At 31.7% G+C, this 17605-nt stretch overlaps 1 protein-coding gene across 1 annotated transcript; it reads right to left on the bottom strand.

The window, feature by feature from the left end:
- Positions 1–4996: 4996 nt before the first annotated feature.
- Positions 4997–10670, bottom strand: LOC134699287 (melatonin receptor type 1B-A-like). Its single transcript, XM_063560892.1, has 2 exons — positions 10403–10670; positions 4997–5748 (listed from the first exon to the last, which is right to left on the bottom strand). The coding sequence occupies exons 1-2, from the start codon at positions 10668–10670 to the stop codon at positions 4997–4999; spliced, it is 1020 nt and encodes a 339-aa protein (XP_063416962.1).
- Positions 10671–17605: the final 6935 nt, after the last annotated feature.

The following is a 17605-nucleotide window of genomic DNA, read 5'->3' as shown; positions in this document are numbered from 1 at the left end:
CCTTTGATTCGAGTGCCACTGATCAGATTTGTGTACACGAAATGGGTGTCTGGTCTGCTAGTTTATAAGCCCAATACAGGTACTACTAAGATGTGGGTTTATTTAAATAACACTGAAGACTCGTTCTCGTTTTGACATATAAGATTCAGTTTTAATATTGGATATCACTCAGTTCTGATTGATACTCATATGCCAACAAATAAAATGTTATACAATACTATTTAAATACAAAATCCTTTTATTTCATTCATCATCTGCAAAGGGTCCTTTATTAGGATCAATCATCCATTTGTATTCCTGTTTCAAGGGTAGATAAGAGTCAAACGTGGTGCCTTCTATGTTGTGGCGCGTGACGATGTTATGATTCTAATAATCAACAAGCTCATACCTTATCTTTGTGGTCAGAATCACGATTCTTAATTAGCAATAGATGACGATTTCAGATAACATGAACAAATGTTTGATGGGAATTTATTTAACCCTAAAATAAATGAATCAAGAAGTGTGCCAGATATATGATAATATATAACCGTGCTGTTCAATTAAAAATGTACATATTTGCTTACATACTATAATAATTCTTTATTTATTTGCAAAACATACAAAAACCAATTTTGGTTATGGCAAATACATTGACAAAATAAACATAATCAAACACAATGAAAACTCGACAATAGTATAAGAAATATGATAAAAACAGTTACTGTTCTCCTTTCCTCAGTTCTAATGACTCTTTAATAAAAGAAACAACTGCTTTTATATCATTTGGTGTTGATGGATTTAGTATTATCACGAGTTTATCAGATAAATTAAGTGTATTAAAATTTGCATATTTTTGTATTTAATATTTTAGAAAGATTTCTCTTTTATTTTTATTTATTTTACAGTTGAAGAAAAAATGAAATTCATCGTCTAAGATATTATATATTTTACATTTTCTTTCATTTCGTGGTTTATATCAAGATCTCAGATTATTATATCGCTATATATATCTCTTATTATTATATCGTTATCACGTTTATGTATTAAGTCAAGATCTCGTATTATTTTGTTGAAAAAATAATCCGAGATAACGATATAATAATAAGAGATTTTGAAATAACAATTTCGTTTTACCGAGATAACGATATATTTTTTTGATCGAGATCACGGTAAAATAGTTATGTTTTATCGTGATCTCGAATTGAAAAAAAAAATTCTAATTTTTTATGTGTCCCCTTACGACTTCCGTATTACGGTAGATTTACATCAATATCGTACAGCTATGTATTTTTCATTTCCATTCTGCAAAATAGGCGAAATATACCAAAGGAATAACCATCCCATTAGTCGAAAGCGAACTTTAAATGTCAAATTAATACAAAAAAAATTTAAAAGACAAAACCACAAAATCAGTATAAAAAAAACAACATAGAACACTGTCAGAAGAATGAACTGAATCCAACCACTGTTTGCTTATTAATCACATCCGTCTTTTGTTAACGCGTATAGTTCTTTCAATAGACAGGAGTAGGTCTATTAAGACCCCTTTTTAGCCCCAAAATATAGCAGTTTTACAAAATTGTTAAAATGTATAAACTTTTAGTTATTCATTGGATAGTAGAATGTTTCTGCTACATAACTTTGGGCTGATTTTGACAATAGAATGCACATATATAGGATACTAGCACCATTAAGTCATGCTAAATTACTGAAATCTTCACAATTCTAGCATTTTAGGGAAATTTTAGACGGTTTTCGTGTAAAACGAAAGTGGCCGCATTCGTGTTCGTCCTTAATATTGAAATGTAAGTTGTATTTTATGATAATACATAACATATATAAAGGTTGATGATGAACACGGATGCCGCCACTTTCATTTTGAAAAAAAACATCTGAAAAATGACATTTTTCGGCATATTTGGTAGATTTTCATATTTCAGCTTGAAACGGTGCGTTAATTATAACTAAATACGTTAAAATCTTTCACATAAAGTAATTGATTCAAATAAAATAGACACTTGAGTTTTTAAAAAGTGGTCTAAATCTTTCGTCAGAGGAACATGAAATTTGAGGCCAAAATCGGTCCTTACCGGAAATACTCCTTTGATTCGAGTGCCACTGATCAGATTTGTGTACACGAAATGGGTGTCTGGTCTGCTGGTTTATAAGCCCAATACAGGTACTACTAAGATGTGGGTTTATTTAAATAACACTGAAGACTCGTTCTCGTTTTGACATACAAGATTCAGTTTTAATGTTGGATATCACTCAGTTCTGATTGATACTCATATGCCAACAAATAAAATGATATACAATACTATTTAAATACAAAATCCTTTTATTTCATTTATCATCTGCAAAGGGTCCTTTATTAGGATCAATCATCCATTTGTATTCCTGTTTCAAGGGTAGATAAGAGTCAAACGTGGTGCCTTCTATGTTGTGGCGCGTGACGATGTTATGATTCTAATAATCAACAAGCTCATACCTTATCTTTGTGGTCAGAATCACGATTCTTAATTAGCAATAGATGACGATTTCAGATAACATGAACAAATGTTTGATGGGAATTTATTTAACCCTACAATAAATGAATCAAGAAGTGTGCCAGATATATGATAATATATAACCGTGCTGTTCAATTAAAAATGTACATATTTGCTTACATACTATAATAATTCTTTATTTATTTGCAAAACATACAAAAACCAATTTTGGTTATGGCAAATACATTGACAAAATAAACATAATCAAACACAATGAAAACTCGACAATAGTATAAGAAATATGATAAAAACAGTTACTGTTCTCCTTTCCTCAGTTCTAATGACTCTTTAATAAAAGAAACAACTGCTTTTATATCATTTGGTGTTGATGGATTTAGTATTATCACGAGTTTATCAGATAAATTAAGTGTATTAAAATTTACATATTTTTGTATTTAATATTTTAGAAAGATTTCTCTTTTATTTTTATTTATTTTACAGTTGAAGAAAAAATGAAATTCATCGTCTAAGATATTACATATTTTACATTTTCTTTCATTTCGTGGTATTTTGGTATATTGTCCAGTTTCTATTAAGAGACAATGATCGCTTATTCTTAATTTGGTTAACATTTTTCTTGTTTCTTTACTTGGGTGTGATAGGTAGTATTTCATTTGGTTATTCATATTAGATTTAAGAAATTTATATAGATAGATTTTATTATTTTCGTTTAAGTTATTTATTTTATCATCATTAAGAGTTTGATAATAGTTGATATAACTTTTTTTAAATTGGGGTTTTAAAATTTTAGTCTGTTTTAAAGTTTTAGTTTCCTCAATAAGTTCAATGTCAATATTTATATCTTGTGTATAATGATGATGAAATATAATTGTATATTCATTATTTAAAAGAGAGGCGGATTATGACATGAGGTACTATAATGATGATAAAATATAATTGTGTATTCATTATTGACAAGATAGGCGGATTATGGCATAGGGACATTCAAAGCTTATATGTGGAAAAGAACTGACAACTAACACCATGACATAACACCGAACTGTATTTTATTATTTTCAAATATTTGTTCAAATGTGATACAATTGTTTTCTTTTAAATCTAAGTTACTTTTATATATTTTTTAAATATTATATTAAAAAAAAGTAGTTTTTTGTTGTGTTTTTTTAATTTATGTACACATATTATATGTTTACATGCGAGATTGTTTTAACTTGATAAGTACTAGAATTAATGTCATTTAGACAGTAGATTATAAACTAGTAATTTTCTCCTATCTCACATCAATATCCGGAATTAATATTAAAGTTTAAACAATAATTCGGGAAAGGCTCCATGCGGGAGATGTAATACCTTGATTGGTAGGCATAACATTAATAGTACAAGTTTTACTATACCAGGTGCAAGTTTCGACTGTCTCTTAAAAACTGTATAAAAAGACATTTTCCATGTACATTCAATTAGATTTTGTTGAGTTACCATGTATGATAACTACAATGTAATAGTTTCTTAGTTAACCACTTTTTTTTATATAAAATTTGGACAAATAATGGTATCTATACTATATATGTAAAAGAGCAACAAAAAAAATTCTCGTCGTTTTTACCTTTATTCGAACGATTTTTTTTGGATCGAATCAGTTAATCAAATTATTTACCTTTGTTTCACTTTCAATGTTGACATTCTTTTCCTTTAAATAATCGTACACGGACAATGCATGCGTTGTTCTATCTCTTTCTAAGGGGTGAAATTGAAGTTCACATGAATACGGATTTAATGAGGTCAAATTATTCACTTGCAAGTGAATAATTCATTATCAATGTTTATTAGCTTAATTTTACAAAATTGAACCATTTTGCTGATAAATGCAAATTATTGTTTCACTATTTCCATTTCATTAGTGATTGAACAAAACACATCATACTTCAGATTTTTTATATATCTCGTAGCTAGTGCCCCTTTAATGGAATGACTAATCTTTTTATTCATATTAATATTTTTAAATAAGCTGTTCAAACAGAACGGGTTTTTTTGTAAAGTTAAGCATTTAAATGCGAGGTATATGTTATTGACATCTTCTGATGATATCAAAAATGTTTTCACTAATCTAGTTGAAACATTTGAAATACTTTAGAGTTACATTACAACAGGAAATATACTGAAAATACATATAACAATTGTGGATGCTATGTACTAATAGGACTATGAAAGTTATATAATCTTGGGCATATAAATTTCTATCTCATTTTCAAGTTTTAGAAACTTTCTCCATTACCAGTTCCGTAAATTTTGTCAACTCAAATTTAGATTTATGATTATGGACTGAATTTCTTTTTATGTGTTAGATTTATCCCTATGTATGAGAAAATGGTAGATCGTAATGGACTTTCGTTATAATAAAAAGTGAGTTAATTCATACAACAGAGAAATAAATTAAGCAAAGTAAAGTTTTTTTTAACTAATTGTAATTAATAGGTCTAATTCAATATTCAGATTGAAAGTATTTTATATTAATACCGGGTAACTCTCGTTGTGGTAGTCCCTGATTGCGAGACTTGGCCATTTTGCTGTGCTTTATATCTTCGGCTGCAAATTCTGAATATTTTATGAAATCCTGCTTTAAAATTTCCATTTGTATTGTAATAAATTAACCAGTTGATTGATGGATGCAGATGAGCAAAAACTGTAATAAAGAGATGTACTTCGTGCGGAAACGTATCATCTGAATCAGCAACAAGCAACGTAGCGAACGGCATCCAACAGGTTGAAAATATTGCATATGCAATAAATATTGTCTTAGCTAGACGAAGTGATCTGTTGTCAATGGTTGGGACATTTTCTCTACTCACGATTTGTTTTCGTTTATTTCTAACATAATAGAACAACCGTAAGTACGACATTCCGACAACTATCAAGGGAACCCACACAAGACAAACTGACAATACAACGGTGTAACTATATGTTGCCATTCTGTCCCAAATACATTCCAAACTTTTGTCATCAAAACCATGTCCGCCAATTCCATCATAATTAAGTAAAACCATAACCATTCCAACAATATACATCGATATACACATTATGATACATGATGTTCGAGTGAATATTTTCTCGTAATATGAGTTGTGACAAATTAATATGTATCTGTTCAGACTAAGTAATGTGATGGAACCTAAAGATGAAATACATGACATGGTACACATTTTCCCAATGATCTCACAGAGAACTGGGTACTGCAAAAAGAATGGTCGGCCTTCTACTTTACCTGAAAGGAAAGATTTTTTTAAATTATAGAATTTAGATTATTGCAACTTTAATCACTCATTGTGCAATACAATTATGGCCCGTGTATATTTGTGCTTACTTTTTTTTTTAAGACTTGAAATACATTTATTGAAAATCACCTGAATACAATTTTCCTTGAATAACCCAGGGAAGAATACAAAAAGGGGCCTGTGTTTACAATGATCCAACGTCCATGGAGAAACGGTGGACCATATTATAAAAAAAAAATATATTTTATATTTTTTTCCATACATAAGTTATACATTCATATTTATTACACAGATTGAGTTTGCGTATAAAATATTCACAATATTCTATCAGTATATTTGTGCTTACTTATTCTTCGATCGATTTTGACATCACCGAATTTGTCCTTTTTTTTCTTGTCTGGAATTTTGTAGAATTGTTCTCAGAAAAAAAGTAGCAGATAAAATAATCCATGTATATACAGGTATATGTGAATTGAAAATCATAAAAAGAGGTATTATTTATCAAATAATAGAAATACACTTAAAATTTAGGCTACAGTAGTTTGCTGATGTTCAAATGTCATACATTGATAAAAAGATACATATTTTAAATATAGCAACCAAAACCTTAGTGAGTCGCATGAAGGACAAACGTTTTAGTATCGTTGGATTGTATGTTAGACGTTGAATATTAATTCTTATTTCTATTTACATATGATTTAGACGATTACGAAGCATGATTGTCTTTGTGAGAGAGGAATGTCTTAGATAGAAGAGTTCCGATACATATATATCTGAAATAGATATAGGAAGATGTGGTGTGAGTGCCAATGAGACAACTCTCCATCCAAATAACAATTTAAAAATTAAACCATTATAGGTTAAAGTACGGCCTTCAACACGGAGCCTTGGCTCACACCGAACAACAAGCTATAAAGGGCCCCAAAATTACTAGTGTAAAACCATTCAAACGGGAAAACCAACGGTCTAATCTATATAAACAAAACGAGAAACACGTATATATTACATAAACAAACGACAACTACTGTACATCTGAAATGTCTGTTATTGCCAATATACTAAATTGGTTCTGAGGAATTAAGATTATCACTTTTTTACGAAATTTTCCGTTGATCGGACTGAATGGGAATTTTCTTTCTATAGAGTGATATGAAAAATTATCGCTATAAACCCAGGGTTCACGTGTCATTGTCAACGAAATTAACAACGTCGTCATAGGTAGCATATCGATAAACAGATTATCATTGGTAATCTCAAATATATTGCTTTTCATTCTTTGTCCGTCCAGGCTGAACCGAGAGAAATCCATCTCGTTGAGATGACCAACGATAATCTATATATATATATTATATGAGCTAAAACCTCACGTAAATATGCCCATAACGATCAACCCTTACGTGATGGAGTCCGTAAAATTCATGATAGAGATAACGAATATAAAATAATAGTAAGCAAATTTGAAATGGCCTTCAATTAAAGCCATGTCAATTTTTTGCTATGTACTCTTGTCACTTTTATGATTTTTGAACTCACTTTATCGGAAATGACTCCATACATGCCGAAGAGAATTTACATTCACTTTACATTTTGGTACGCTGTTTCATAAAGTCGCCTGTGAATTAATATCAATGGAAAGTTATATATGGCATTTGTATATAATTTACCAGAACCAAAATTAATTGGAATATTTTACCTTAAGCAGATATTTTATATTCAGTTGATTTCTTAAAAGCAAGCCCCAATCGGATATGTTGAAGTTCTAATACAAAATATTCTTTTACGTGCTGATATTTTCAGTTTAAGTAGTTAACACCTATCAATAGTTTATACTAGAAAGTGCATGTATCAATGAATCCTTTGACTTGATCAATGACTTTTCTTAGATTCCCACGATCTGTTATATTACATAATTCTTGTTATATAACATTTGTTTTTTTCTGTAACTCTACGTTTAACTTAACTTATGACACGAGTTTGCTTTAGTTCTTGCAAGTTTGATTAAACATACAACTATAAAGTTGTGTGTGTTCCGAGCGCACACTTTATTGAATAAAATAATGGTATTATGTTTCTATATGGATTAATTGTGTAATATGTAAATAATAACAATAGAAAAGTTTAATTATTACCCTTTCATCTTCACATAAAGTTTATAGTTTGCAAATCTTGAAATATAACAGAAATAGTCTGCATGTACGTAAAAACAATTACGTCTTCATGATGGGACATAATCATATCTTGAGGAATATTGCTTTTTTTGCCACGAGTAAATGGATACTGGGCAAAGGTTATTTCACATTTCAATGTTTCGTGTTTCCAGTAACTGGTAGCATTCTTAAATTCAATAAAATATTGATACTTTTAGTTTGTTTGTGTTTTGTTTTGATTTGTTTTTAACGTAGTCTAACAACAGTGGTGTGTATGAATATTTCACAGTGAATTTATTGGAACATAAAAATAAGAAGATGCTATATCATTTCCAATGAGACAACTATCCACCAGATGTGGTTACAGTGTTAAATTGATAATATTTCTAAATAATTAGTTTATTCAAATTCCCCTTTTCCTAAATATAACCTCTTGAGTTAGACTGAATATCGGGTTTGTACTGACATGAGCAACTTGACTGGTGCTACATATGGAGCAGGATCTGCTTATTCATCTTGACCATATGAAATCACCCCTTGTTTTTGGTAGGGTTCGTTTTGCTCAGTCTTTTGTTTTCTGTGGTGTGATTTTGTTTCTTTTTTTTTTTTGTCTTTTGGTCTTTATACTTTGAGCCATGGCGTTGTCAATTGTCAGTTAATTTTTCGACTTATCAGTTTGAATATCCCTCTGGTACTTTTAGTCTCATTTTAATTAAAAGGATCGATGATTTAACCCGGATCGTTTCACAATTAACGGGCTCGATAAATTTTAGGAAATGCTATCCATTTATAATACGTTTTCAATGGCGAAACATCGAAACCAAATCTTCCTACTTTCAATGAATTAAGCAAGGTGTTAGTATTTTGTGGTGACAAAATCCTTCGCTGAATACATAACCAGTGATGCATAGATAACGTTCTTTACCCTTTCACCTGATTTTTTTAGTTTTAGGCGCCCTCTAAAATGCTAAACCCTGCCGCTTGTGTGCTGCTGTATATATTCTTTCGTTTATTTTTTGTAACAGAAATCTGGCCGTTAGTTTTCTCGTTTAAATTGTTTTACATGTCAAAGCTATATATGTGGTATTAGTTTTGCTCATTGTCGAGGGACGTACGTTGACATACAGTTATTATCTTCCATGTTAGTATGTCTCTTTTAGAGAGTCGTCTTATGACAATCATACCACATCTTCAAACGTTTGTATTGACAGCGTTAATTGTATTTCTCTGTTTACATATCGATTATGCAAGTTTTGTTTCGCATCTAAAATGTTCCTCTTAAATCTATTCTATTCGAACAGTATCAAAACTTCTGTTGCCGTATCCAATATTAAAGTAATGATCACTCGGGCTAAAATTGGCAAATAGTTCCTATACCCTCCGATGTTTATTAAAGGATGTTTCTAGCTCATATAATAAAATACATTAATATATTCTATACGTTTTACCTTATGTTTTATTTCGATCATTTAGTTAGTGTTCAAGATTATAATTCCCATGTATAACAAACTCGATAGTGCATTCTTCGAATGAAGGCAGCAGTTGTATACTGGTGTTCAAAAGTCATAAATCGATTGAGAAAAATAAAACGATTACTAACCAAAAACGCGAGAAACACATCAACATAAGAGGTCAACAACTTTGAGCTTTCTAAAAAGCTATAAACTGTTTCTATATATTCTCATTTAAGGTAATACCTGTGCATCTGGTTTTTGATTTAGTACTGGAAATATTGTATTTTTATTTATTAGTTATTATAAAACGGATTTACTTTAAGGGCATACGATACAGTTATGATCCCATATTGAAATTTTGCTGACATTTTGATTATAGAATATTTTGTGCCTCATTAAATCAAATATGTAATAAAAAAAAAAATACGCCTTCATGTCCCACTGTTTGAGTAAAATGAGGTCCAGATTTTATATATTTGCTAAAAATTCGGATTTGTAAACGTATTTTTCCATTCGGCAGGAATACGTAATTTTTTTGGTTTAAAACACAAACACAAGCTGCTTTTTGTTAAATTATTCGTAAATTCTGTTTTATATAAATCTTCTTTAAATTTTTGCAATTTGTTTTTCAAACAACTCATATTTATTAAATATACACGAATGTAGTAAATAAACTTCATTTCTTGCTGCATATTATCAAATTAAAAAAATTTCGTGAAAATTGGCACACATAATCTTCTTACGTAATCAAACCATATGGCATTTTAAAACAGAGGGATCCATTATTGTCGAAATGCGCAAATGCTGCAGCTAAATTGGTACCGTTAATGTAATTGATATTTTATTATTTAATTTTCCCCTATAATATGTGATGGTCGTCCACTAAGGGTGTCTAAACATTTAAAAGTAAGTTCACAAATAATAGTCATCCTCGGACAAAACTATTATCTTTAACCATAAAAATTTGCATTGTATGACCACCGATAGATTAACGTACCACTACATACCAATTATTGTAAATACTCAATAAGATAGCTACTTACCAACAATACTCATAGGATCTGCTATCAAAGTAACATACATGTCTGAAATAGCCAAATTCACAATGAAAACAGATTGCACTTGTTTTAGTTCCTTTGTTTTCGATACAATCATTAAAATCATAACATTTCCAAAGGTTCCAACAACTGATGCAATTGCTAAAAATATAATACTAAGTATAGCAGATACTGGGGAATCCTGAATAAATTCAAATCGTCTGAAATAAAGATTATCGGTACTAGTATTGTTTGATGTAAAGCTATTATTCATTTTTAAATGCCAGATCTAGAAATAAGCATACACTCGTAAAGAAAGATTCAAATAGACCTAACGAAGCGCAGTTGGAAATTGACTTTTAAAACTCTACAATCTTTGCGCAACATTTTCACGCTTCTCATAAATATCCAAACCAACCAAAGAAATCTAGTTTAATTTCATCCAACGAAATTGGATTTTGTTCAATAGTCTCTATGCTTTATTCAAGACACATTAAATGAAACGGATATTTAAATACACACACAAACAAAAAAAGTACAAGTTGTAACGGTTTTTTTTATCGACAACTTATGTTGAAAACAAAGCATAACTATATAACTTATTTTGGTTTGTGTATTTCTTGTTTTTATGTTTGTATTTTTATGTTCCTCATTCCGATCCCTTGAGTTAAGTTAAATCAACTTAGTTTGTTCTTATTTAGTGTTGTTACACCACTGTCCAAGGTTCAAGAAGGGTTGATTGCTCACACACTTTTAACTTCGGGATATTTTTTATATGCCTGCTCAATGTCAGGAATCTGTAGTTCAATGCCATTATCAAATCATGTCTGCCATATTTATATATACATGTATATATATTCATGTATAAATTAGTTTTTCTCGTTTGAAATGCTTCAATTTTTGCATTTCGATTCCTTTAATAAGCATTAAGTGGTACGGGTTTGTCTTATTTTTTAAGACTGCGCTGTGTCATATAATTGCTTATATCCATATCAACTCTACAAACATACCATAAAATTGAGAAAGGAAATGGTGAATATGTCAAAGCGACAACCACCCGACCATAGAGCAGATAACATTTATACCATATATGTTTGTTTTTTGTGATGAGGTGCACCTTGAAATGTTTGAATATCCCAAATTTAATCTTAATGTAAAAATGCGAATCAAACCATAAATTACATAAAGTAATACCGAAATACAGATCAGAAATCAAAGGTTATATTCTTTAACTTAAAATGAGTATCCAAAATTTGATAACAACTTTTAATGGAAGAATACTCGTATTTTCATGTCAGTTCCGCAGTACTGGCCACATGGCAGGTGATACCTTAGGGTATTACAGTCCATCACCAGATGAATCAGTCCAGTGGTAGACATAACATGAACGGTGCCAATTATAATGCAGCAAATGCTCATTTCCACAATCAACGTCATGTCAGTGATGCTCGCTGCCAAAATATTTGAGTATATAAAAACGCATGCAAATGATGAAAAGCGAATCAAACCAAAAAGGGTATTCAGTATAGTCAACTCCGTACAAGTAATTAGAAATTTGCATGAGGGGAAATATATTTCATAATTTTTCATAATTTCCCAAATTTTATGATTAAAAGGAAATTACTTCAACTTTACCATTTGAACAAGAAACTCATGAGGTGAAACACAAGTTTCGGAATATGGTATCATCTAGGAGATGCATACTCCAACAACAGGTAACTGCATAAAATGGGCAGATCAACATTCGGAAAGCTAAAGTTATCTCTTTTCTTATGGTATGAAAACACTCATCATAGATACCAGGACTAAAATTTGTATATACGCCAGACGCGCGTTTCGTCTACAAAAGACTCATCAGTGACGCTCAAATCCAAAAAAGTTAAAAAAGGACAAAAAAAGTACGAAGTTGAAGAGCTTTGAGGACCAAAATTCCTAAAAGTGTTGCCAAATACAGCTAAGGTAATCTATATCTGATTTTGCTCATCAATGAACAAAGTGCTGTTCTCTGTTTTGCACTTTCCGTGTCAGAGTTCAGTATCGATAATGATCTAAATTGCAATCATATAACGTCTCCATATCTCTGTCAGTCATACATTTTATACATAGTATCAGCACTACTTCTTTGGCTTTGATGTAAGGACACTATGACGTTGAAGTATAACATGAAGCTTACAAAGCGCATAATCTTAATATAATGACAAAGAGGCGATAGAGAACAGACAATATTCATTAGAAAACGACCTGAAAATGTGACCGTGGCAAAAAAAACGAAAGACGACCAAATAACAAATAATAGTTCAGAAAAAGTAAAGTAACAAAAATACAGATCACAGGAAAATTTAAAACCTGGTTTTATCGCTAGCTAAACCTATCACTTTTGTGACAATCGTATAAATGTTGTCCATATAAATGATATTGACAGCATTGTTTGAGCAGAACAAATAAACTTTCAAATTGAAGTTGTAAATACAAATTGTATGGTATTTTTGGTGAACTCTGGTGTATCAGTTTGTACTTTTTGAATATTTATTAAAAAAAGTAGTGTGGAGACTGCTTTGCTAAAAAAAATTACAAAAATTTAAGTTACCTATAAAAAATCACTTTCTTTGTAATAAAGATACACAATGAAAATGCACCTTTCAAACCCGGAAAAGTTAGATCCGTCGATTTTATAATTCCATGGACTATCAAGACTTTAGAAAGTATATTTCAAAGGCTAATCTTTTCAAAATGTCAGTTGAAACCATTCTATTCAATTCTAATTTCAATGCATTTAATCGATTGAACTTTGAAAGACATTATTTTTCCTAAAATACGTAAATACTTAGTATATATTAATAGTAGTTTATTGAAAACTTTGTTAACTGACCTTATCGAAATGCATGTATAAATCAAAGCTAGTTCCGGTCTGACATGTCTTTTTGATTGCTTTAACGTAGTAATTTCAATGTTAAGTTTATGCATGTATATTGATGAATTTCTCATAATGCTTGAACATTTACATTTTTCTATTTCAAACAATGGAACAAGCAATCTTTTCAAAACCAGTTCTGACAGATTTTCAATTTTTTGTTTGAACTATTCCATTTTCGCATTAATTAATCATTATTTTTATAACACGTTTCTAAACATTGAAATATAAATTCAAACATGAGATGATTACTTAACGTTTTGAGATCCAAATAAGAAAGAATAGATAAAGGCAACAGTAGTATACCGCTGTTCGAAATTCAGTAATCGATAGAGAGAAAAAACAAATCCTGTTTGCAAACTAAAACTGAGGGAAACGCATCAAATATAAGAAGATAATTTCGACAAAACAGAAACACAACATTAAAATGTAACGCACACTGAAACGAACTATAATATAACAATGGCCATTTTCCTGACACAGTACAGGACATTTCAAGAAAAAAAAATAATAGCACAGTTGTTGTCCATTCGTTTGATGTTTTTGAGCTTTTGGGATTGTCATTTGATTATGGACTTTTCTTTTTGAATTTTCCTCGGAGTTAGTATTTTTGTGATTTCACTTTTCAATATACACTGTTCATCGATACCTGGCTTATATTTGATAAGCCAGACGTGCGTTCTTCCAAGTATAGCTTTCTTAAAAAAGGGATGAAAGATACAAAAAGGACAGTTAACTTCATAAATCGAAAATAAACTGACAACGTCATGGCTTAAAATGAAAAAGACAAATGACAAACAATAGTACACATGACACAACATAGAAAACTTAAGAATAAGCAACAAGAACCCCACAAAAAGCAAGAGGTGATATCAGGTGCTCCGGAATGGTAAGCAGATCCTGCTCTACAGGTGGCACCCGTCGTGTTGCTTATGTGATGACAAATCCGGTAAATAGTTTAATTCGGTAGGTCACATATATGAAAAGGAAGGGGATTGTACGACGTAAGGAACATATTCGATATCATTTGTGAAACGGTTATTCCATAACGGTCAATCAACTCGTGATGACGTCCGTAAAAATTTACCATTCATCATTTGGAGCTCTTGGTTTAATAGCTTTCTTGTTATTGTGCCGGCGTCACATATTTGCGTATAGTCATAAGTGCACTATACTTTCAGAAAAAATAGACTATATAGTCCGTATACGTTATGTGCACCCACGAAAACGAATTGTCATACTCGCGTTGCGTAATTTTCAGTAAATCGAAATGCAAAGGTATACTTTTGATGAACGCTATAACTCCAGGATATTTTTAAGCAGCATAAAAATTATCATCTAGCTCTCGCGTTTTTCAAACGCACACCTGTTCGCTACACGCACGTAATACATACGAAACAAGAGGTGGAAAACCCTACAAATAAGTTTAAGACACGTTGAGGGCACGTTGTGTACGCCTCAAGATCGTCCGATTTTTACTTGGACTTTTTCTTAGACGTATGCAAGGAGTGTTTGTAACATTCTTTTGGCGTAGTTTCAGCGCTCCATGAACGTATAAAACACACCCGAGGATTGGTCCCTATGCAGCCAGAAAATCCTGCATCCAGAGGTGGGTTTCAGTTGGCCCCTAAATAAAAATGTGTACTAATTCAATGAAATTCCTCATACTTATAAAAAAAAAGAAGAAGTGGTATGATTGCCAATAAGACAACTCTCCACAAGACCAAATAAAGGCAACAGTAGTATACCGCTGTTTTACAAATCATCAAATATAGATATATACATGATATATAAATAGGTAACCGTACGACCTTCAACAATGAGCAAAGACATACTGCATAGTCAGCTATAACAGACCCTGATATAACAAATGTTAAACAACCCAAACGAATGTACAAACAAATGAACGAAAAACAAATATATATAATTTTAGAATTTTGGATCCTCAATGCTCTTCAACTTTGTATTTGTTTGGTTTATAACTATTTCGATATGAGTGTAACTGATGAGTCTTATGTAGACGAAACGCGCGTCTGGCGTACTAAATTATAAAGACGACCAAATAACAAATTATAGTTCAGAAAAAGTAAAGTAACAAAAATACAGATCACTGCAAAATTTGAAACCTGGTTTTATCGCTAGCTAAACCTATCACTTTTGTGGCAATCGTATAAATGTTGTCCATATAAATGATATTGACTGCATTGTTTGAGCAGAACAAATAAACTTTCAAATTGAAGTTGTAAATACAAATTGTATGGTATTTTTGGTGAACTCTGGTGTATCAGTTTGTACTTTTTGAATATTTATTAAAAAAAGTAGTGTGGAGACTGCTTTGCTAAACAGGTACAAAAAAGACACGTTGAAGGCACGTTGTGTACGCCTCAAGATCGTCCGATTTTTACTTGGACTTTTTCTTAGACGTATGCAAGGCGTGTTTGTAACATTCTTCTGGCGTAGTTTCAGCGCTCCATGAACGTATAAAACACACCCGAGGATTGGTCCCTATGCAGCCAGAAAATCCTGCATCCAGAGGTGGGTTTCAGTTGGCCCCTAAATAAAAATGTGTACTATTTCAGTGAAATTCCTCATACTTATAAAAAAGAAGAAGTGGTATGATTGCCAATAAGACAACTATCCACAAGACCAAATAAAGGCAACAGTAGTATACCGCTGTTTTACAAATCATCAAATATAGATATATACATGATATATATATATAGGTAACCGTACGACCTTCAACAATGAGCAAAGACATACTGCATAGTCAGCTATAACAGACCCTGATATAACAAATGTTAAACAACCCAAACGAATGTACAAACAAATGAACGAAAAACAAATATATAATTTTAGAATTTTGGATCCTCAATGCTCTTCAACTTTGTATTTGTTTGGTTTATAACTATTTCGATATGAGCGTCACTGATGAGTCTTTTGTAGACGAAACGCGCGTCTGGCGTAATAAATTATAATCCTGGTACCTTTGATAACTATTTACACCACTGGGTCGATGCCTCTGCTGGTGGACGTTTCGTCCCCGAGGGTATCACCAGCCCAGTAGTCAGCACTTCGGTGTTGACATGAATATCAATTATGTGGTCATTTTTATAAATTTCCTGTTTACAAAACTTTGAATTTTTCGAAAAACTAAGGATTTTCTTATCCCAGGCATAGATTACCTTAGCCGTATTTGGCACAACTTTTTAGAATTTTGGATCCTCAATGCTCTTCAACTTTGTATTTGTTTGGTTTATAACTATTTCGATATGAGCGTCACTGATGAGTCTTATGTAGACGAAACGCGCGTCTGGCGTACTAAATTATAATCCTGGTACCTTTGATAACTATATAACACAGGAACAAACGACAACCACTGAAATACAGGCTCCTGCGGGACAGGCACACTCATACAGAATATGGCGGGGTTAAACATATGAGCGGTATCACTAACCCCCCATTACAGTTGACAGCTATGTGCCAGTACATATGAAAGACACACCGAATGCACGGATAATCCGGGTACGACCAGGACGTGCCTCAAATACGTAAAAGGGATGTTTTTCCTTCGCAGCGTGCATTTCATTTACGTTAAACAAACGCCACACATACGCCAACACACCTTACTTCAACGCCCAATAAACGCGTATGTACGCTTCTCGTACGTCCTAAACACCATTTCGCCTGGCGTACGTCGGTGATATACGCTGATTTGTGACGCCGGTATAATAATTTGAGAAAAAGAACGCACGCTTGATGAATCATATACAATGTATAGGTTATTAAGGTACCACTACCCGGCTTATAGTTTGATGCAACAGACGCGTGTTTCATCTTCATCAGCGACGATCAGATAAAAATATTTAGAAAGCCAAACAAGTATTAATTGATTCAGAGTTGGAATCAGAGTTGTCTCTTTGGCACTCATACCTCATTTTCTTATATCTATATTAAGCTGAAGGACCCAAAATTTAAAAAAAAAAGCATTTGCTAAACTTGACAAAAAAAAAAGAAGTACCGATGCTCCCTCCCCTCCAACTCTACAAGAAAGAATAAAAAAAAATAGAAAACAGGGTTGATTGCAAGGACTCCAGAAAGGTAGGCAAATATATTCCACAAGTGGCACCCGTTGTCAAATTATAAAGGTCATCTTATGGGGAAGGACGACATATTGTGGTTATGACAATCGGAATCCGTCGTTATCTGTGAATCATGGCAGCCTTAAATTTTCAAATCTTGTAACATAAAATTAGAAAGTTATACTGGTAAAAGATATAATTATCTAGTTGCATATGTTG

This window comes from Mytilus trossulus, chromosome 1, assembly GCF_036588685.1.
Source record: "Mytilus trossulus isolate FHL-02 chromosome 1, PNRI_Mtr1.1.1.hap1, whole genome shotgun sequence".
Taxonomy (NCBI): domain Eukaryota; kingdom Metazoa; phylum Mollusca; class Bivalvia; order Mytilida; family Mytilidae; genus Mytilus; species Mytilus trossulus.
The sequence above is the reverse complement of the archived record's forward strand: the minus strand, read 5'-3'. Positions and strand labels throughout refer to the sequence as shown.